This window comes from Apostichopus japonicus, chromosome 8 (assembly GCF_037975245.1).
Source record: "Apostichopus japonicus isolate 1M-3 chromosome 8, ASM3797524v1, whole genome shotgun sequence".
NCBI classification, from domain to species: domain Eukaryota; kingdom Metazoa; phylum Echinodermata; class Holothuroidea; order Aspidochirotida; family Stichopodidae; genus Apostichopus; species Apostichopus japonicus.
Genome location: NC_092568.1, coordinates 42,027,933 through 42,050,580, shown reverse-complemented (window position 1 = coordinate 42,050,580; position 22,648 = coordinate 42,027,933). Strand labels below are relative to the sequence as shown.

General features: G+C 38.8%; 2 protein-coding genes across 6 annotated transcripts in view; one reads left to right on the top strand and one right to left on the bottom strand.

The window, feature by feature from the left end:
• The window catches only part of LOC139972078 (dual E2 ubiquitin-conjugating enzyme/E3 ubiquitin-protein ligase BIRC6-like), a 55,868-nt gene extending 37,120 nt beyond the window's left edge, over positions 1-18,748 (top strand). For all 3 annotated transcript variants that reach the window (XM_071978991.1, XM_071978992.1, XM_071978990.1), the window contains exons 37-57: positions 1,211-1,481; positions 1,778-2,034; positions 2,560-2,665; positions 3,664-3,882; positions 4,257-4,420; positions 5,257-6,195; positions 6,649-7,152; positions 7,715-7,962; positions 8,349-8,586; positions 8,888-9,102; positions 10,612-10,800; positions 11,157-11,331; positions 11,787-11,979; positions 12,104-12,288; positions 12,864-12,974; positions 13,265-13,482; positions 14,061-14,222; positions 14,919-14,996; positions 15,575-15,763; positions 16,396-16,530; positions 16,987-18,748. In XM_071978991.1, the coding sequence (XP_071835092.1) occupies positions 1,211-1,481; positions 1,778-2,034; positions 2,560-2,665; positions 3,664-3,882; positions 4,257-4,420; positions 5,257-6,195; positions 6,649-7,152; positions 7,715-7,962; positions 8,349-8,586; positions 8,888-9,102; positions 10,612-10,800; positions 11,157-11,331; positions 11,787-11,979; positions 12,104-12,288; positions 12,864-12,974; positions 13,265-13,482; positions 14,061-14,222; positions 14,919-14,996; positions 15,575-15,763; positions 16,396-16,530; positions 16,987-17,340 (5,150 nt within the window). In that variant the 3' untranslated portion in view covers positions 17,341-18,748. The remainder of the gene's footprint in view (positions 1-1,210; positions 1,482-1,777; positions 2,035-2,559; positions 2,666-3,663; positions 3,883-4,256; positions 4,421-5,256; positions 6,196-6,648; positions 7,153-7,714; positions 7,963-8,348; positions 8,587-8,887; positions 9,103-10,611; positions 10,801-11,156; positions 11,332-11,786; positions 11,980-12,103; positions 12,289-12,863; positions 12,975-13,264; positions 13,483-14,060; positions 14,223-14,918; positions 14,997-15,574; positions 15,764-16,395; positions 16,531-16,986) is intronic.
• LOC139972079 (gamma-aminobutyric acid type B receptor subunit 1-like) overlaps positions 18,749-22,648 on the bottom strand; it is a 31,213-nt gene continuing 27,313 nt past the window's right edge. For all 3 annotated transcript variants that reach the window (XM_071978993.1, XM_071978994.1, XM_071978995.1), the window contains 2 exons: positions 22,402-22,497; positions 18,749-21,894 (listed from right to left, as the gene is read on the bottom strand). In XM_071978993.1, the coding sequence (XP_071835094.1) occupies positions 21,805-21,894; positions 22,402-22,497 (186 nt within the window). In that variant the 3' untranslated portion in view covers positions 18,749-21,804. The remainder of the gene's footprint in view (positions 21,895-22,401; positions 22,498-22,648) is intronic.

Below are 22,648 nucleotides of genomic sequence, written 5' to 3'. Positions count from 1 at the left end.
TGTTGTTGCTATGAAGAGTAGTTGATCAATTGAGTTGTTGCTATGGAAAGCTAGTCTATGAATTGAGTTGTTGTCATGAAAGACTAGTCTATGAATTGAATTATTGCTATGAAGACTAGTTTATGAATATTGTAGTTGCTATGAAGACTAGTCGAGGATATGAGTTGTTGCTATGGAAGGCTAGTCTGTGAGTTGAGTTGTCATGGAAGACTAGTCTATGATCACTGTTGTTGCTATGAAGACTAGTCTCTGAATTGAGTTGTTGCTATGAAGACTAGTCTGTGAATGGAGTTGTTGCTTTGAAGACAAGTCTTTGAATTGAGTTGTGGCTATGAAGACTTGTCTTTGAATTGAGTTGTTGCTATGAAGACTAGTCTGTGAATGGAGTTGTTGCTTTGAAGACAAGTCTTTGAATGGAGTTGTTGCTATGAAGACTAGTCTGTGAATGGAGTTGTTGCTATGAAGAATAGTCTGTGAATGGAGTTGTTGCTTTGAAGACAAGTCTTTGAATTGAGTTGTGGCTATGAAGACTTGTCTTTGAATTGAGTTGTTGCTATGAAGACTAGTCTGTGAATGGAGTTGTTGCTTTGAAGACAAGTCTTTGAATTGAGTTGTGGCTATGAAGACTTGTCTTTGAATTGAGTTGTTGCTATGAAGACTAGTCTGTGAATGGAGTTGTTGCTTTGAAGACAAGTCTTTGAATTGAGTTGTGGCTATGAAGACTAGTCTCTGAATTGAGTTGTTGCTATGAAGACTAGTCTGTGAATGGAGTTGTTGCTTTGAAGACAAGTCTTTGAATGGAGTTGTTGCTTTGAAGACTTGTCTTTGAATTGAGTTGTTGCTATGAAGACTAGTCTGTGAATGGAGTTGTTGCTTTGAAGACAAGTTTTGAATTGAGTTGTGGCTATGAAGACTAGTCTCTGAATTGAGTTGTTGCTATGAAGACTAGTCTGTGAATGGAGTTGTTGCTTTGAAGACAAGTCTTTGAATTGAGTTGTTGCTATGGAAGACTTAGTCTATGAATTAAGTAATTGCTATGAAGACTAGTTGTTGCTATGAACAACTAGTCTATGAATTGAGTTGTTGCTATGAAGACTAGTCTGTGAATGGTGTTGTTGCGTTGAAGACAGGTCTTTGCATTGAGTTGTTGCTATTGAAGACTAGTTTGCGATGGAGTATTGCTAATGATAATATCATTCTTTGTTTGCAGGATGTCCCAGTGGTATTGTTCTAGAGGTTAGTTCTGATGGTATCATCTTCTCTCCTGTCTGCTCTCCTGTAACCATCAGCAGTTTAGTCACAATCAGACTCTGTCTAGCCAGACCAGAAGTGGTTCAGGCCATCATCATCCGACTAAAGAAGCCAGTAGATTCCTCTGTTATGAATCTTTCTGGAATCAAAGTCTTGGGACGGCCAGTGTTTGATAGTTCCCGAGGGAACAGCAAGGGTACCCAGCCACCGTTAGACTCTGTACAAGTATGGTAAGTTTATTATGGAACTGAAGACAGTGTCCATGCTGCCTAGAGTACTTAGTGTAAATCTGATCTTTGTCTTCCCAAGATAAATATTGTAATGTAGGTGGTTTGGCCTGCGTAGTCAAAAGAATGATGCTGTATAGATCTCTGCAACATGTGATCCACTTCTTCTTTCAGTGGAATCATCTTTTTAATTTTTTACAGCCTTTGACATTTATTCCTGTTTGCTTAATAGTAGATGACATCTACACTGTTGTATTTCATCTTACCGTATCACTTTCATCACATGTTACTTTTTGCAGTGTACGATGGCTTCGACTTCTTCAACATTGCCTGACAATCTCACCTCTTCAAGAGCTTCCTCAGAATTTAATGTCAGTTGCAGCTCAAGCTCCTGGCCTGCTAGCTACATGTTCTGCTCTCCTCACTATTCCCCAAGGTTACCCTTATAGAGCGGACATTGAGTCCATCCTCCTGAGACTGGGGCTGTCATCATCTCAGGTTGGCCTGACCATCCTTGATATGTTACTCAGGAACTGTTTCCCTGCTCCCAGTAGAGGTACGACACTCTAAGAGTTTTCTTGTTTCATTTGGGTTATGTTAGCTGATGACAAGGTTCCTGTAATACCTTACTTGTAGTTGATAATCAGGTGTACTGAACAGTAAGAATAGTTATTCAATAGTAATAACACTTATTTAATTCATTGAACGTACACAAAATTCAATACAGACTTCTTTGTATACTTGATTACAAGTAAGTAACACATGGACACTAGAAGCAACAACTCTCTAGCGACTATGATAGGAACTTACCAGGGTCTTGCAAAATATTGCAGTCACTCTGAAGGCTAGTTCATAATCCAGTAAAGCCTGCTATGTATAACAATTGAATAGTTTCACATTATTTATCTGCTGTGAAATTGATTTAAAACTTGATACTTTACAAGTACAGTGCTTTCTGTTATGATGTCATTCTTGATGATCACTCACATCAGGAAGGAGATAATTGCAATAATGTATGATATGGAGAAGTATTGCTGGTAACCTTTCAGGTCCATTACATGTTACCATATACCTCTTTCAGGTGTTCCATCAGGATTAGTGACAAGACTACGGTGTCAGCCTTCGCTCTCTGGTGTAGATATCATTGCACAGCTTGGTCTTACTCCAGATAGTGGTACCAAAGAGAGGTGAGAGAAGACAATCATATGTACTGCTTGCTGCATATCATTATAATAGTTAAACAGGTTCAGTTATTGGGGTTGTAGGGACCATGCAGTATGATAACTAAGTTAAATTATAGGTCAGTCTTGGTGAGCTTCAGTGTGTGTGCTTGGTTCAGCCAGGATGGTTAGGTTCAGTGTGTTCGCTGAGGTTCAATCAGGATGGTTAGGTTCAGTGTGTTCGCTGAGGTTCAATCAGGATGGTTAGGTTCAGTGTGTGTGCTTAGGTTGAGTCAGGATGGTTAGGTTCAGTGTGTTCGCTGAGGTTCAATCAGGATGGTTAGGTTCAGTGTGTTCGCTGAGGTTCAATCAGGATGGTTAGGTTCAGTGTGTGTGCTTAGGTTCAGTGAGGATGGTTAGTTCCAGTGTGTGTGCTTAGGTTCAGTCAGGATGGTTAGGTTCAGTGTGTTCACTGAGGTTCAATCAGGATGGTTAGGTTCAGTGTGTGTGCTTAGGTTCAATCAGGATGGTTAGGTTCAGTGTGTGTGCTTAGGTTCAATCAGGATGGTTAGGTTCAGTGTGTTCGCTGAGGTTCAATCAGGATGGTTAGGTTCAGTGTGTGTGCTTAGGTTCAGTCAGGATGGTTACTTTCAGTGTGTTCGCTGAGGTTCAGTCAGAATGGTTAGGTTCAGTGTGTGTGTGCTTAGGTTCAGTCAGGATGGTTAGTTTCAGTGTGTGTGCTTAGGTTCAGTCAGGATGGTTAGGTTCAGTGTGTGTGCTTAGGTTCAGTCAGAATGGTTAGGTTCAGTGTGTGTGTGCTTAGGTTGAGTCAGGATGGTTTGGTATGGTCAGGATGGTTACTTTCAGTATTGGTGGCTAGGTGTAATTGTAGCACTGATCAGTAATGTATTGTGATGAGGTTCAGCTCATTTTGTGATTGTATTGTGCAGGTAGACTGATGACTTTGATTGGCTAGGTCACAAGAGAGAATAAGATTCAAACCATTTTGTCTGTTTCTCCATTAGAGTTCAAGCACTGTTAGACTGGGTAGGTGACACAGCAAGAGTGGCTCTACATGGTCATAGCAACTACAGTAGGGCTCCTGTAACTCTCTCACCATCTGAATATGGCCTGCTGCACCCTGCTGCTACCCATGTACACTGTGTGGCCTCTGTCATCTGGGCCACTCATACACAAGGAACCAAAATTGATCTCTCTGGAGTCCTAACCAAGGAACTCTTCAGGTAAGTTAACTCTCTTCGGTTAAATCCATCTAATACCTTGTCTAGAAGAGGAACTGCAAGAAGTATTTCAAACAAGTAACCTGGAATAACTGTGTCTGTATAATTTGTGGATACTTTTAATAATTTAGGAGAAACTGATTATTGTGAAATATATGTAAACAGTTATATAATGTAAGCTGCTTGGATAACTGTCTGGTTTGTTGTGTTGATTCTTTCAATATCTTAGTTGGTGTGAAGATGTAATAATAGTTTTCATGAATTGTGCAGTTTGCTTCATCAAAAACAGTTTGTTTGAGAATTCTCTTTAAAGTGGCTTTCTAAGAGATTTGTTAAACTATCACTGATGGTGTATGATTTATGTGTTTTGCCTGCAGTTCAGTTTATGAGTGGTCAATGGTCCTACCAGTCCATTCACCCCTAAAGAGGGCGGTAGACTATGTATTGAGTGCAATGTGTCAGGTACAAACTGCTTTCTACGACTCACTGCTGCTTTGGATGGGAATACAGAAGATACCAAACGCGTTAGGATCATTAACAGGTAAACACATTGACACTTTGTGCTCAGTGATAAACAGGTCTCAGTTAACAGAGCCTGACTAAAAACAGTAAGATGTTCATTCTTTTCTTGATCTTGTGCTGAGTTGATTGACAGGAATCAGCATCATTATAGGGCTGAGGGTATCAGTTGGTAGAGCACAGCACATTTGATGTTACTATTTGAGAACCTCATCTAGCTTTTACATCACCTTTCCAGTTTTGTGTTAATATTTCATTGTGATTGATTACATCCTCATTTTGAAGTACAAAGATTTCATCTGCTAGATTGGGATTCAAAGCTTTTCTAGCCAAAGATTCCCTTGCCCTTTGAGAATTGGACAGTAGAAAAAAGTTTTTAAAAGGCCTACCAACCTGTTACTTATGGTAGTGAATAAATATAATTGGAAGCATGCTTGTGAGATATTAAATGATAGATGATGTTGCAAACACATGTAGGCATTTGTAAATTAAGTCTTGCTGTATGTTTTACTTCCTGAGGAACCAAGAATTATAAAGGCCTCCATTTATTAATTCAGTTTCTCTTCATGCTACCCCAAAATCAGATTCGATGTAAATAAGATTTAAAAGGTAATATGTGATGTTTATGTGTTGTTGATGTACAAGTTAATACGTCAGTGATGTTTATGTGTTGTTGGTCTAGTTAACAGTTCTTCCATTTGTACAAGTATGTGTAACAAGTTTTAGTGATCTAGATAAGGTGTTTTCAAACATTGCACTGCTTGCATCATTATTCCTCATTTATGATCCTATTTTGTATGTTATGTTATCTATTATCGTTATGGTGACTGCTAGACTGCCTCTCTGCTCTCTATACAGATGACAACAAGGAGGATGAGTTGACCCAGCTGACAGATGACTCCAAAGGTGCTGCTATATACCTGGGATTGGATGATGGAGCCCAGGGTACTGATGACTGGGGTCATCTAGTGGTAGATGAAGTCCACCTCACCACCTTGGCCTTGGCCAGTCAGTCTCCTGGGGCTGTTGAGAGGCTGATAGCTTCAGGCTTTCTAGCAAGACTAGCCGATGCCCTGGCTGACTTTTGTAATCATGAAATACTCCGAAGAGACATGCCCCAGCTGGGTGATTCACTGACAGATTCATCTAAGGTTAAAGCCAGACTACTAGACAATCCAAGGAGTTCCCCTAGATCACCTCTCAGTAATTCACAAGATGATGGTGACTCTGAGAGGAGTTTCACCCTCACAGCTGATCTGGTTACTCCAGTCCTCAATTTCTTTACAGAACTATGCAACGAGCCCTCTGTGAAGAACTGGTTAGGGTCTCCAGAAGGGAGTGTGTTTTGGTCACCAATGTTGACAGTGCTCTGTCATTTCAATAGGTTATCACTTCTGCTGAATCTCTCCACACCATCACATAGGAGAGGTCCCGTTTTGTCTATATCGCAGTATGGGGCCATTGAGAATGCTGCCCTGGACTTCTTTGATAAGTGCATTGTGTGTCATTCCAGTAACCAGAAGTTACTGGCTCAGAATATATGTGATGAACTTTGTGGACAGGAAGAATCTGCCAGCAAGAAATGTCTTTCAGGATTTTTAAGGCGATTGATATTAAGACTGATGTTAGAGGATGAGAGGATATCCCTGGCTCTCTCCGCATCCTGCTACCTCCAGAGGAACAATGTAGCAGATATAGAGCAAATCTCTCACCCGATGTATGGCGTGGGAAAGAAGAACATGGTGCTGGATGTCAGGTTAAGCTCCAAGTCAGACGAACTCTTAGCAATGGTCACAGGTAAGATGATTGCAAAACATCTTTAAGAAGAATATGTTTCTTGAAACAACTAATGGGGTGTCTGTCATCACATACCTGATCATGGGTATTACATTAAATATGTAATCAAACTAGATAATGATTGTATAGTTAAGGGTAATGATGTAAGTTGTTTGTTATTGGGGTAAATGTGTACTTGATCAAGTGTGGAGTTGTGAGATAGATTGTATATTTAAGGGTAATGATGTTAAGTGTTCTGCTTTTGGTAGTGGTGTGATATGAACATTTAGTGCCCTTAGTGGGCTAGTTGGGGACCAGGAGAAGGGGTGGAGGGGGGGGGGAGGAGTATAATAATTGTTTAGTTGGTTCAGGTTAGAGTACGGATGTAAGTGGGCTAAGATGTGACTACCATGTAGGCATGTATGTATGTTATATTAAAAATGCACTGTCTTTGTGTTTGTTCTCAATATGTAGAATCAGTAAAATCAGATCAACAAGGTGAACTAGAAAAGATTGACAAGCTGGCAAAGAGTGGGGAGAACAGTGAGACTTCCCCCTACGTCATGGTGCACTTTGGGCCGGATAAGAAGTCAGTCTTTGAAACAGAACTGAAAGAAACTTTCAATGCAGCAGGTCTGTCAAAGAAGCAGGAGAGCAGGAAAGCAGGAGAGAGTAAGAGGAAGAGCAGTAAGATCCGAAAGAGTGGAAAAGATAAAATCACATCTTCATCGTCATCATCATCTTCAGCAGCAGCTCAAACAGTACAGTTAGCATGTCCCACCTTAGGACTCTCTCATCCGTATCTTAGTGGTCTGCAGATACCCGGACAGATGACCGTAGGACAAGTAGTGACAGCCTTGAAACACCATGGAATGGAGGAAGGATTCTCAACAATCCAGTTTGGTGTCATCTTTCAGTCTCCTAACACATCGACATGTAAAACGGATAGCTCTAAAACCCTTCAAGCTCAGGAAAATGGTAAGTTACGGGACATGCCGCTCCAGTGTTTGATATGTTCAATCCCTTACAAGTTAAAGTTTTTATCATTTAGCTGAAATGTTTGCCTCAAGTTTTGTGTTTACAGAGAGACAGTAGTCATCCTTAAAGTTTGGAGACTGCGGTCATCGCTGGGCCAGATCGTCTGAAATGGTTCTTAGTAGGCAAGTTCTGTTAGAAGATATATTATTGTAATTATTTATTGAATGTTTGACAAAAGTGTCACTACAAGCAGACCAGGTGGCCCTTTGTATTCCAAACACATGAAAGTCATATTCAAAAATTATATTTGCTGTACTGTGTTACACGTGATCATGGCTTAGTAGGTAAAATGGAATCTCCATTCTTCAATAATAGTAATATATGTATTTTCTCTTGAATACTACTCATGAAACTTTAAGCCTCTTTATAATCAGAGAAACATCTTTGGATGGTGTTATGCAGGGCAGTTGAATAAATGTTTATGCCTATTTATGAAGAAGAATGGTAACAGCATCTTCATTAATTTGGGTCATGTGATATATTTGACTTCTCGTTTTAACAGGTCACACCTCTTTTGGAGAAGGCAGTTCTCAAGAGACCTTGATAGAGACCCCCACGGTGCCCTCTTTCTTGCAGGTATTTGCTAGTTTAGGGGGTTTGGCATTGTTGGCAGAGCACCTACCACACGCCTACCATCAGATGGCCTTTGATCAGTCAAGCTGGCAGTCTCTGAATAAGGAGTATAACACCAGCTTGGCTGGGAGAAAGATCGAAGAAGACCTCTTTGGAGATGACCCCAAAGATGATGCAGTAAGTAGATGGATGCATACACAGAATATATAAATAACTAACCTCAAACCCCATCAATGCTCTTATTGGCTCCTCCTGTATCAAATCATTGAAAGTAAATGTGACAAAAAATAAAAACCATACAGTTATGTATGGCTTCATCCATTGCAGAACATGAAAAAGAGATAAAATGACTGTCTTGGGATTCCTTAGTAAGACATCATGTGCTGCCATATGGGAGTTTTCAAGGTGAATGCAAAAGCTTTATCTGTTGATCAGTAACGACATTATGTTAGCAGAGAGCTGTATACAGAGACTAAGGGATGTTGGAATTGTGTGTGTGTTCCTATCCCTGGATTGTTTTTTCTTTCACACTCCTTGATTTTTCATTCTTTCTTATCCTCCAGATCTTTGACAATACTTCTTTGTCTCTTATTGGGGTGTTGAATTCCAGTAAGAAAGATACTCAGCCTGTCAAACCCATGTTAACCCCCAGCGGACCAGCCACTATACCCCCTCACTCCTTGGCTGCATTTGGTCTCTTTCTGAGACTACCTGGATATGCAGAGGTGCTCCTCAAAGAACAAAAGAAGGCTCGCTTCCTCTTGAGGCTAATGCTAGGAGTTAATGAGGACAAAGATGGAAGTTAGTAGACATTTCATACTTCAATTCAGTCATGTGTACACAGCTTCATTTTTTCAACTTAAGAGACCTTACAGCTTCATAGTTCCCTTGCATCAGTCTGAGGGAGTTTGTTAATAGAAAAGGGAGAGTGTGAAGGCGTGTGCTTTTGCTAAATGAAGATCATACTTTCTTTTACTGTGTGCACCAAATCCTTCATGGCCAATGGTCATTCCCAGAAATGTAAAAGCTAATCATAATCATGTGCCAACAAAGTGTGTCAGGATTGAAAGTGATCTTCTTCAAATGGTTTATCTTTTCCTAGATAACATCCTCTCTATGCCCGAAGCCAGTTCGTTACCTACCTTGCCATTTACTGCCCTGATCAGTCTATTAAATAACACCCTGTTAGCTACTGATGATGGCGTGGTACTGAGGAAGATGTGTCTGGAGACTGGCAGTATACATCTCATCTTGGCCTGCCTGGCAGTCTTGAGCCATCAAAGTCCAATGAAAGGAGAATCAAACCTGTTCACTGAGGTAGTACCCCAACATCAGCCTCTTATCATTGTAGTGATTACCATTAGCATTAATAGTAGACCTTGAAAAAGTATAATGGGAGTGTTACCATTAGCATTAACAGTGGTAGGCCTTGATGAAGATCTGAGAGTGTTACCAATAGCATTAACAGTGTAGATCTTGATAAAGTATATGGGAGTGTTACCAATAGCATTAACAGTGGTAGACCTTGATAAAGTATTTAGGAGTGTTACCAATAGCATCAATAGTGGTAGGCCTTGATGAAGATCTGAGAGTGTTACCAATAGCATTAACAGTAGACCTTGATAAAGTTGCATGGCATTGTTACCATTAGCATTAATAATAGACCTTGATACAGTATCACATGAGTGCTACCATTAGCATCAATAGTGGTAGGCCTTCGATGAAGATCTGTGAATGTTACCATTAGCATTAATAGTAGAACTTGATAAAGTATCATTGGAGTGATACCATTAGCATTAACAGTGGTAAACTTTGATAAAGTATATGGGAGTGTTACCAATAGCATTAACAGTGCTAGATACTTGATAAAGTATTTAGGAGTGTTACCATTAGCATTAACAGTGGTAGACCTTGATAAAGTATTTAGGAGTGTTACCAATAGCAATAACAGTGTAGACCTTGATAAAGTATTTAGGAGTGTTACCAATAGCATTAACAGTGGTAGACCTTGATAAAGTCTCATTGGAGTGTTACCATTAGCATTAACAGTGTATACTTTGATAAAGTATATGGAGTGTTACCAATAGCATTAACAGTGCTAGATACTTGAAAAAGTATTTAGGAGTGTTACCATTAGCATTAACAGTGGTAGACCTTGATAAATAATTTAGGAGTGTTACCAATAGCAATAACAGTGTAGACCTTGATAAAGTATTTAGGAGTGTTACAAATAGCATTAACAGTGGTAGACCTTGATAAAGTCTCATTGGAGTGTTACCATTAGCATTAACAGTGTATACTTTGATAAAGTATATGGGAGTGTTACCAATAGCATTAACAGTGTTAGATACTTTATAAAGTATTTAGGAGTGTTACCATTAGCATTAACAGTGGTAGACCTTGATAAAGTATTTAGGAGTGTTACCAATAGCATTAACAGTGGTAGACCTTGATAAAGTCTTATTGGAGTGTTACCATCAGCATTAACAGTGTATACTTTGATAAAGTATATGGGAGTGTTACCAATAGCATTAACAGTGCTAGATACTTGATAAAGTCTCATTGGAGTGTTACCATTAGCATTAACAGTGGTAGACCTTGATAAACTATTTAGGAGTGTTACCATTAGCATTAACAGTGGTAGACCTTGATAAACTATTTAGGAGTGTTACCATTAGCATGAACAGTGCTAGATACTTGATAAAGTAAAAGGTAATGCTGTGACTTCTGGTGTCCTTGGTTTGCATTTTCAGTCAGTGAGTATCCTTTAGAGGGGTTTTCTTTCATTTGTCAAAGGTTAACAGACATTTATTTTCCTACATATAGTTGAAAAATGGTAAGGGGCCATCTGCTACCAACCTTGGAGTAGAGGCAGGTTTAAAGGACCAGAAATCACAGAGCTACTGGGCCAAGGGAACAGGATTTGGTACAGGGTCTACAGTGTCAGGATGGAATGCTGAGGAGGCTTTAAAGAGGCAGAGAGCAGAGGAAGAGCATGTCACATGTCTATTTAGAGTAAGTATTAGATTTATAACATACTGCTGAGGTGTGGGTAGCAGTACATCTTGGGTGGGTCAAAAAACTCATACAGTTATAACATACTGCTGAGGTGTGGATGGCCTGACATCATGGGTGGGTCAAAATACTTGTTCATTTATAACATGCTGCTGACTAGTGGGTAGCAGTACATCTTGTGTGGTTCAAAACACCCATAAATACTGCTGAGGTGTGGGTGGTTGAACTTCATGGGTGGGTCATAACTAAGCAGTGCTGTAAAAGATTCACTACTGATTAGTCAGCTGGTTGCATGTTAGATACAGGTTTGGTGTTAATGTTTCTCTTTTTCCTGTTTGACTCGTTCCTGTGTACAGGTACTCTCAGGTTACATCTATCCTCATGACTGGGATAATGAGACTACCTTCCTGGAGGTGACCCCTGACCTTAGTGAGGACCAACAACAGAGTATCTTCCCAACTGTCCTGGTAGAGCTCCTAAAACAGTCCTGCTTACTACCAGCCATCTCATCCTATCTCAGGAATGACTCAGGTAAGTCAACTCACACCAGTCATCTCATCTAAGTAACCTTTTTGGGATCTCTGTCAGTCATAACATGTTGATCCTGTCTGATATATGATTGCAATCATCATATATCTATTGGATCAGACTCAGATTATTGATTATCTGGTTAAGATCAATAGCTGATCAATAGATAGCAGACATCCAATGTTCTCATTTGTATCTGTTGTTAGGGTTGATAATGATAGTTATGTCCATCATATTACAGTTTAAGCTGTAGAGTTTCTTCCCGCAAACATTTACAAATTGTTTGCTTCTATTACTCAGATTCTGATGTATTAAGTGAATGCTCTCATTATATCTTTATTTGTCCAGTGCTTGACATGACCCAGCATGTGCCATTGTACTGTTCAGTACTGAAGATATCTATTACTCAGGTTACCAATGTATTAAGTGAATCTCTCATTATATCTTTATTTGTCCAGTGCTTGACATGGCCCAGCATGTGCCATTGTACTGTTCAGTACTGGAGATCCTGAGAGCCCTGGCTGGTAGTTCCAGCCTCTCGTCTCTCCTCATCCATCAAGACGATGCCCCTGCTAATACCAGTGATGTCACCTTACTCAATTTATTGGAAACAATGAAGAACTGTGTGGATGTCTACAATTCAAAACTTGGGTGAGTGGATTCTTTTCTTGCATTTAAACTGGCTAAGGTGTCCTTATCACCAGGTTTATAATGATGTTTATCATAGAATGGTCTTATGTTGAGAGTGATAAATACCTTGCGGGTCTCTTTCCAGGAATGGAAGCAAAGCCAAGAAAGACAAGAGAAAGACGTCCAGCAGACGAGTAAAGTCGTCTGGTAAAGGAGAGGATGAAACAGATGAGAAGGAGACAGAGGGCTTAGCTCAACTCATCCCAGAAATAAACAAAACCTTGGAACTGGTCAGGGCCACCGTAGAGCAATTAATCAGAGAAAAGAAAGGTCAGTAAGCTGCTGCATGTTCATGAATTGTTCAATAGAAGGAATTAAATTAAGCTAAGTCTTGTGAATACTGAATATGCAATGCTAGGTTTATGGACACCATATGCACTGAATAACTTGTGCATTGTTCTGTATGAATGATTTGGTTCTGGTCTGCAATTTATTTCTAATGTTCCAAATTGTTTTTCTCAGCTGTCAAGTTAGTTGCCTTACCAGTTAGTTGGGCTTGAAAGTAGTAAGTTATCACTGCAATTTTACTCTCAGAGAAATAGCTAAGCAGGTTTTTCGAAGTTGCTTTTTCTCCAGATGAGGTAAGGTTGTGTTCAAACCCTACCAGTTAGCAGTAATAAGATATTTTGCATAAAATTAAACCATGTCTATATAGGTCACAATGTTAGTGATGTTGGCCAAGACAGAGTGTTTGTATTTGCTTCAACAGAAACAGATTTCAGCAGGTATTGAGCATGTGTTGTAGTTACCTACATATAACATCATGGTACAAACACAACTTGATATTACTTTCAATACTTGTTTTGTTACTCTATCAGGTCCTATCTACTATTTTACTCTTTCAGGTGGTATTGATGGCAGAGATGGGTACATGTCATCTGAAGGAGCAGCTAGTGCTGGGTCTAGTCAATCCAAGGATGACCAGTATGTTGCAATCATGAAGAAACTTCAGTTTGGTAAGTCACTGCTCCAGATACTTGGCTATTGACCTAATTGTGAACATGTCATCTCATATGAAAATTAAAGTGCTTACTTTGACTCTCATCATATGTTAACAGTTTACTCCCATTGACATATCATTTGTTAACAGTTGATCTGTTTCAAATACTGATGTACAGTGATTATGGTCCTGAAGGATTTTCGTAGTCATAATATATTGATGATGGTCCCTTTTATTAAAATTGAAGTGATATCATTCATCATTGTATTGTTATCAGTGAGAGTAACACTGGTTGTTCTTTTATAGATACCTTTGAGATGATCACAGAGGATGCAGATGGTAAGATTAAATTCAACCTGTCCCATCATTTTGCCTCGAGGGTCCAATCTGCTGGAAATATCAAGAATGCTGGCAGGGCTCGAAGGTTGGCGCAGGAGGCAGTCACCCTCTCCACCTCTCTACCACTCTCTTCATCTTCTACAGTCTTTGTGAGATGCGATGAAGATCGTCTTGATGTCATGAAGGTAAACAGTCTCAAAACTAATCTCAAAAAGTCTCAGTATTCACATTCTCATTTCGGTCATTTTGTTTGGAAGAAATTTGATGTCTTAATTTATTTGTTTCAATATCTTAATCTTTAATCTTAATTAGAGAAGAAGATTGTAAAAGATGTACCCAATACCTTCTAGATGCACAGGTCAAACTAATTAGTATTTTTGATGTGTTATGCCAACCACATTTGAACTTTACAAAGTTAGGTTGTGACCAAATTTTGTGAAGGCTTCTTGTATTGGATGTTGTGTGACTATGTAGTTGCTGTAGTAAATTGGCAGTATAATATGTGTTTATTTGTTAAGAACTAGTCAATAACTTCAAATAGTGTATCATTATTCTCATTGTAGGTTTTAATCACATTTCCTTGTGAGACTCCTTACTCCTTAGGGGGTGTGTTTGGAGTGCCAGTCAGTACTTGACCTAATTCTATCCTTATTTATTATTGTAGGTTTTGTTCACTGGTACTTGTGAGACTCCTTACTCCTTAGGGTGTGTATTGAATGCTAGCCAGTACTTTAACTAATTCTTTTCTTATTTATGGTTTCAGGTTTTAATCACTGGTCCTTGTGAGACTCCTTACTCCCTAGGTTGTTTTGAGTTTGATGTCTTCTTTCCCAGTGATTATCCAAAGTCGCCCATGTTGGTCAATCTGGAGACCACTGGCCAACACAGTGTTAGGTTCAACCCCAATCTCTACAATGATGGAAAGGTTGGTTTAACAGAGCTTTGCTATCAATATGACATGGATAAACAACTACTGTTAGAGCTCTCTTCAACATGTGTTTATAATTCTATACCTGCATTGATCTTTTTCATGTGAAATGTCCCTTCTGTCCATTTTTGATTGTATCAATAAAACTGTGTAATGTGAGCTCTTGTTAGCTTGTATAGCTGAGTTGATGGTGTACATTCCACATAGGTAACTGCTTTAAATCCTGCTGAAACTAACTTGTATAACTTACATGTGAGGAGTACATGCATGACTGTGTAGACTAGTATGTCAGAACCATGTATTGAGGCTCAAATTATGTCACTGTAGATTGTAATGTATTGAGATATCCTAAAATAATACTACTGCAAAGTTCTACTTTGCACAAGTGTCCTTTGTGCATTGTTCTTCTTTGCACTGTTTACTATTTATACATTAGAGTTTGTTTTTTGCCTATAGGTAAGACTGAGCAGGTTTATGCACCATTTTTTAGCCTATTGGAATACATGAGAGTGATAAGACACATTTATTCATCATTAGCAACAGTCCTTCAAATAAAAGGAAGCTGCTTAAGATGTTTATGTTTTGAAGTCTTGATAAGCTAAATGAGTTTACTATGTTTTGAGTTTGGCTATGGTGTTTAGGTGGCTTCCAGTTTCCATATAGTTTTTATTACTATCTCACATTTGTTATCAGGTTTGTCTCAGTGTGTTAAACACTTGGCATGGTAGACCTGAGGAGAAGTGGAACGGGGATACCTCAAGCTTTCTTCAGGTAAGGTCTTTAATGGTATTGCCCTGGTGGATTTGGTTCTTGTGTCAGGCATGAGCTTTTTCCGGGAATTCGCGGAATATTCGTGATTTCTTTTCTACCTCAGTGACAAAAACTATTATCCTAACACACTGTAGCATACACAAACTGGAGCCTATACCACATATTTTGTAAAGTTCCGTGATTTTTTTTTACCCCAGGCTCATCCCTGTTGTGTGGACCCCAGACAGGGTCTTGATATCCGTATGGCCCTTATCATGTCAATGCAGGCGATATTGTAGAGAAAGAATCATGTTTGTGACCAAATATTAGTCTTGTTGGAAAGTTGCTTTTGGAAGGTACAGTGGTAGTATGTCTGTCTGAGAGACAGAGAAGTGACATGTCAATCGATACAAGTGATTATTAGAAAGGTGGGAAGGGTATAAGTGATAGACAGTTAGTGAGGAGAGATTAATGTGTGCCACATAGTTTGATTGGGCATAGAGAACACAGAGTCTTCAAGTAAACCTAAGTTCTTACATTTTGAATGTCGGAAGTGATAAGAAACGGTTTTATTTTGAATTGCCTGAATTTCATCGTAGGTGCTGGTGTCTATTCAATCTCTTATATTGGTTGCTGAACCTTACTTCAACGAGCCGGGCTATGAGAGGTCTAGGGGTACTGTCTCTGGAACCAAGAGCTCTCGTGAATATGATGCTAATATCATGCAGGCAACTGTCAAATGGGGAATGCTGGAAATGCTCAGACACCCCCCTGCTTGCTTCAAGGAGGTCAGTAAACAGTTGTGTCTGATTAATTACTGCTTGGCTGATTAATTACTGCTTGGTAAATCAGATGTGAATTAATTGATGTAGGAAATGGGAAACTGTAAAAGAAATGTCAAGTTACTGGTTGTAAGAATAACAAAATATCATAGAAATGTACTTGTAAGGTTGGTACATTCACATGGACAGGCATGCAGGGTGTAAGCCAATGCAATGCCAAGGGTATATACAAATATCTACCCCCCCCCCAGGTAGGATTAGTTTGAATCATATATCTGTTTTGAATCATATATTGGGAGTGGCTGGGTTAGGATTAGTTTTGAATGATATATCTGTAGTGACCCAGGTAGGATTAGTTTTGAATGATATATCTGTATTGACCCAGGTAGGATTAGTTTTGAATTATATATTGGGAGTGGCTGGGTTTGGGTTAGGTTTGAATGATATTTCCAGAGAGAGCCAGGTTGTGTTGTGAGTGATATATCCAGAGTGATCCAGGGTAGGGTTAGTTTTGGATGATAATTAATTTTATTTGTTAGGTGCCATTTCAGATGAAAATAAGAATTTAAACAAGTTTATTAAGTTACATAACATGGCAATGTTTCAATTATATAAACTATCAGTGTTTCCTCTTGCAGGTAATCCAAGCTCATTTTTACTTGAAGAAGGATGAAGTTTTACGGCAGTGTGACTCTTGGATTAAACAGATGACATCATTCTGTAATGACAAACGAGTTGGGAGAACTGTCACACATCATCTAGCCGCTCTCAAGGTAACATTTATATTTATTCAAAAATTAATCAAGTGCTGGAGGTTAATTAGATGCAGATAGTCAAAAAAAATTGGTATTGGATGAGAGATGTATGACATTAAGAGAAGTACAAACTGCTTGTTGGTTGAGTTTTAAAGCTAGGGATCCATAGGGGGTGACAGGAGGGGGGGGGGTTTAAACATGCGTAATGTTGGCTAGCCGTGGAGTGTGCTGGAGATATGAATCTGCTCAAGACCTAACCCATGTACAGTTGATAAGAGATAACCAACAGTACTCTCTAGTATCTTAGATAGGCTTAATTATACGGGTATATCTGATAGAAATGTCCATGAACGAAAGGACACACTGCCTTCGCATATACCCTTAACATACAAGAACATTCCCTATGGATATTTGGCAGCTAGGGTGTGCATAATAGGGTGCACTGGTTTGATAAGTTTCCCTTTCAACCAACAGAGGCACACGGCTCACTTACAGGAAGAACTTCGCAGTCTACAGCCGCCAGAGTCATTGAATTTAATTCCCAGGGAGGAGAGCTCAGCCAATCAACAGGCAGCAGGAGCAGCAGCATCATCGACCAGTGAGGAAGCTTCTACCTCCCAAGCAGGAGTTGATGAAGCAGGGACCGGAGGAGCAGTGGCTCCTGAAGACCCTGTGGAGCTGGCTATAGCCATGAATGTAACAGACACAGGGGCTGTCCACAATGACATTGATATCGGCCTGATGGAGTTACCAATGCTTCTAGACTCCGCAGAGGAAATGAGTGATGACTATGATTGGGATGATGATGAAGCAATTCTGATCACATGATATTTATAAATCACATGACTGGCATGTGTGGTCATGTGAGTTAATAAGTATTGCTGATCGCATGATACATACATAATTCACATGATTAGCATGCATGTTCATGTGATTTATAAGTATTGTTGATCACATGATAGATGTTGTCAAGCAAATGGTTCAGATGACATGGTCCAATTTATTGATCACATGACAAGTCTGAGATGTTGTTGATCACATGACATATGTTGTTGATCACATGATATATGTTGCTGTTCACATGACATATGTTGTTGATCACATGATGATCATGCATGATGTGGATTGCAATATTTCCAGGCAGCCCTGTGCCTGTCAGGGGAGTGTTTTCTATTTCAAGGTTAGGTTCATGTTTTACACCTAACGGTTTACTCCTTCGTCATTGAAGGGTTTTAACTGAATAATCTAATATGTTAGTGTAAACCTTTAGTTTCTCCAAACCAGGTGTTATGTCTACTGCTTCGTTAGTAGCTACTATTATTAAATACTCATAATGGTACCAATGTTTAGCTTCGTACATAAAACAGAAGAAAAGTGAGGATTTTGCTACCTCCTGAATGGTGATATTAATGTCTACATGTACATGCTATGCAGCCTTTCAGTGAGGGATAGTGTTGCATTCTGACATATTTAAGTTTGTATTCACCTGCATTGCATTAGGTATGCTAGTAGCAGATAAGCATAGTGAAATGATATGATCAGTAATGATATGATATGATAAGATAATGATATTAAGTAATGATATGATATGTAATGATATGATATGATAAGTAATGATATGTGTAATGATATGATAAGTAATGATATGATAAGTAATGATATGATAAGTAATGATATGATAACTAATGATATGATAAGTAATGATATGATAAGTATAACATTATGCAGGTGGTTCTGTACATGCTATTATTTGAGTATTTAGGATAAGGCACTCTTTTAGTTCACAATATGATGTTTCATATTCCATTTTTTGTTACTTCCTTTGCTTGGTGAATATGATAGGAACACTGGTTTGATATTTATCCTAAGGTACCATTGGTATTCTCTGTGAATGGTATAAGGTCGTTGGAATATTAAGATTACTATCATTTCTCATTAATATTCTTAGAAATAATAGTTATAAGCTTGACTATATTAGTTGAATGAAACGGAAAGATTTTAAAGAGATTGAGGACTTGGTTTTATTGAATGGTGAATTTTCAAAGATTTTTTTTTTTTATATGTGTGTGTGTGTGAGTGTGTCAAGATGTATGTTGAAAGAATATTAGCATAATGAAATTTATCTAGAAAGATGATATTCACAAGCTCTTGTTGATAATGTATAGACATACTAAATGTAAAAATGAAAAAGCAGGCAGGAAATTCATCCAAAATAAAAATACTAGGAATATGGAAATGTTTTTTTTCTCATGTTTTCTTTACTTGAAAAGATGTTTAACATATGCTTGCTCTGAAGAAAGGGAAAATGTTAAAATAATGATAAATGACCCATGGCTTCAAGTCAGTTCATACCGCCTTTAAGACCAAAGGAGAGCTTGGACATGAAAAAAAGTTTCAATCCCAGACCCCTTATATCAAGACTAACCATGTTATCATGATGGTGTTAGGTCAAGTTTCAATCCCAGACCGGTTACATCAAGACTAACCATGTTATCATGATGGTGTTAGGTCAAGTTTTAATTCCAGACCCCTTACATCAAGACTAACCATGTTATCATGATGGTGTTAGGTCAAGTTTCAATCCCAGAACCCTTACATCAAGACTAACCATGTTATCATGATGGTGTTAGGTCAAGTTTCAATCCCAGACCCCTTACATCAAGACTTACCATGTGATCATGGTAGTGTTAGGTCAAGTTTCAATCCCAGACCCCTCACACCGAGACTAACCATGTAATCATGATGGTGTTAGGTCAAGTTTCAATCCCAGACCCCTTACATCAAGACTTACCATGTGATCATGATGGTGTTAGGTCAAGTTTCAATCCCAGACCCCTTACTACAAGACTAACCATGTTATCATGATGGTGTTAGGTCAAGTTTCAATCCCAGACCCCTTACACCGAGACTCACTATGTGATCATGATGGTGTAAGGTCAAGTTTCAATCCCACACCCCTTACACCGAGACTAACCATGTGATCATGATGGTGTTAGGTCAAGTTTCAATCCCAGACCCCTTACACCAAGATTAAGCATGTTATCATGATAGTGATAGGTCAAGTTTCAATCCCAGACCCCTTACACCGAGACTAACCATGTGATCATGATGGTGTTAGGTCAAGTTTCAATCCCAGACCCCTTACATCAAGACTTACCATGTGATCATGATGGTGTTAGGTCAAGTTTCAATCCCAGACCCCTTACTACAAGACTAACCATGTTATCATGATGGTGTTAGGTCAAGTTTCAATCCCAGACCCCTTACACCGAGACTCACTATGTGATCATGATGGTGTAAGGTCAAGTTTCAATCCCACACCCCTTACACCGAGACTAACCATGTGATCATGATGGTGTTAGGTCAAGTTTCAATCCCAGACCCCTTACACCAAGATTAAGCATGTTATCATGATAGTGATAGGTCAAGTTTCAATCCCAGACCCCTTACACCGAGACTAACCATGTGATCATGATGGTGTTAGGTCAAGTTTCAATCCCATACCACTTACACCGAGTCAACCATATGATCATGATGGTGTTAAGTCAAGTGGTTAGGTCAAGCGAGATTCTTGTTGCAAGTTAAATGGCTAGATAATAACCAGTATGAAGTATGTCACATAACTATCTCGTTTTCAACTCGTTAGTTAATAAGCTAAATTCTACTTATCTGTAATGAATAGCCTGTGTAGTTAAATATGCCTCTGAAGTAGATCCTGCCAGGATCGAAACGTCAAGCCCTAGCTCTAACTTATACAAATCAAGCTGAATCCCAATCGGCAATAACAAGATTTTGAAGTTTCTCGCATTAAAAACAAAGTGCAACATTCAAATAAGACAGGAGTATTTCAGCTTCCTTAAAAAAAATTGCCTATTCTTTCAGTTTAGTTATTTTAAGAGGTTAAAGCTGCATTATTGAGTGGGCCGCTGCAATCTCCCTAGGTTATAATTCTATACCCCACTTGTCTGTTTCTGAGAGATGACCCTTTTGATATCAATGGTTAAACAATGTGTCTGGTCAACAGCCATATTGAACAAATCCTTACGTCAGCTCCTTATAAGCTCCACGTCAGAAGTAACACACAAATCGACGTAAACAATTTTTGAAAATGTGTACATGCTTCAATTGCATTACAGATTTTAAGGCCAACATGTCTATTGGTTCTGTGATATCTATGTGAAGTTAAAAGAATTTGGTTGTTGAGTTACTAGAGTTTGAAATGACGTCATAATCGATTAACAATTAAAACAGCGTGATAAATATTACGCAAATCTTAAAGGTTAATTTCTGAAGAAAGAATGCAGAACAATCCATGGACGTGTTACTAGGACATAAACTATAACTTTATTGAAATTTTACAGTTTTCAATTGCATTCGAACAACATGTCTATTAGATCTGTGATATCTACATGAAGATAAAATAATTATGTTGTTGAGTTACTAGAGTTGGATACTGAAACAGTGACGACTAACATTAACATTTAGGCCTGTAATGAGAAACCGACGTCAAAATCGATTTACAATTAAAATAGCGTGCTAAACATTAAGCAAATCTTAAAGGTAAATGTCTGAAGAAAAGATGCAAAACAATCTATGGACGTGTTACTTATAACACAAACTTGCTTTTGGAGGTTTGAACTATGACGTATTAATTCTAACATTCTTCCTACGGTTATCCTATAAATATAAATAAGGTGCCTGCAAAGGGAACAGCTTTGTTCCAAAACAAAAAAGTCCCAAACAGGTAGAATGAAATAAGCAAACATATCACACGTGTGTCGATGAAAAAAAGAGATAAAACATGAAACTATTAATAACTCGATTAAAACCTAACCGCATATACCAGTTAGACTTTTAATAGTATACATCTTATGTGAATGTTACATGTCATGCTTTGAACAGAATAATGGTAAGTTAAAACCAGTGGCGACACCAGAATTTCCATTGTAGGGCAGGTCGGGGTGGGGGAGTTGGGCGTAGTTGAAAACAAACGAAGGTGCAAATAGGCACCTTCCTGTGTTAAGTGCACACTACAGGCAATTTTTGAAGGCGGAAGGGGTTCAGTTGAGTTTAACCGGCCTCCATGAGTTAGGAGGTGGAAGGGTGTCAGTTCGGTTTAACCAACCTCCATGACCCCTGGTGCCGTCACTGGTTATAACCGTACCCTTGATACGGCTTTTGTTTACAGGTTAACTGACTGCCCTTTTCTGTGTCGTGACATGTAATTTTGTCAATACCGGAAATAAACAAACATGATACGATAACTGTAATATCCATTTATCTCCCACTCTCTCATGTTTCAAGGACGGTTATAGATTCTTGCTCTTGCTCTTTCTCCGCTCCCCTCACGCCTCGTATTTGTTCTTGAACCATATTTTGCAGCTAGAAAGTAAAACATGGATGTTTAAGTTAAACAATTCAACAAGAAGTTGCAGGAAAAAAAGAAACAAAACAAGACATCTGAACAAAAAGGAATTACATCGGATTGAAATAATTTCGTCTCTCCGGCTTTCTGAACGTTTTGCGTTATTGAACCTTTATGTGCATGTAGTATTAAAGTAATCTAATTCCGCTCAGATTCGACATGCAAGCTCTCTCGTTATACAAAGAAATTATTCAGCTGTTTCTCTGGAACGCCGGAATTATTATGCACCCATCATTAACGAAACAACTACATCACTAGGGTGTAAAATGTATGTTAATGACGTAGGGTGCAGGGAAAGGAAGGGAGGGTGGGGGGTGGGGTGAGGAGTAGGAGGGAGAAGGCTAAGAAGAAGGGAAAATGGGTCTACACCCTCTAGAGAGCTTAGAGGTTTAGACAAAAAGGACCTTTGCGTCGCTCTGGGCATATGGTGATTTTTTCAATTGATTCATCATAGAGGATCTCACCTTAGTTAATTGTTCCTTGAGCCGAATATGTTCATCCAGGAGTTCTTCAGGTACCTTACCCACGTACCTCTCTAATGAAGCATTCGACGACAAATCCTAATAAAGAAACGATTTGTTAAAGTTCATTAGTGTCGCAGTGGACAGCAGAACTACATTGATGCTTGACGGTACTGCAAAGAACATGTTTGAATTCCTATTATTAGTATTTCTTAATAAAATAAAACTGTTAGCAAACTGCTTATCTACT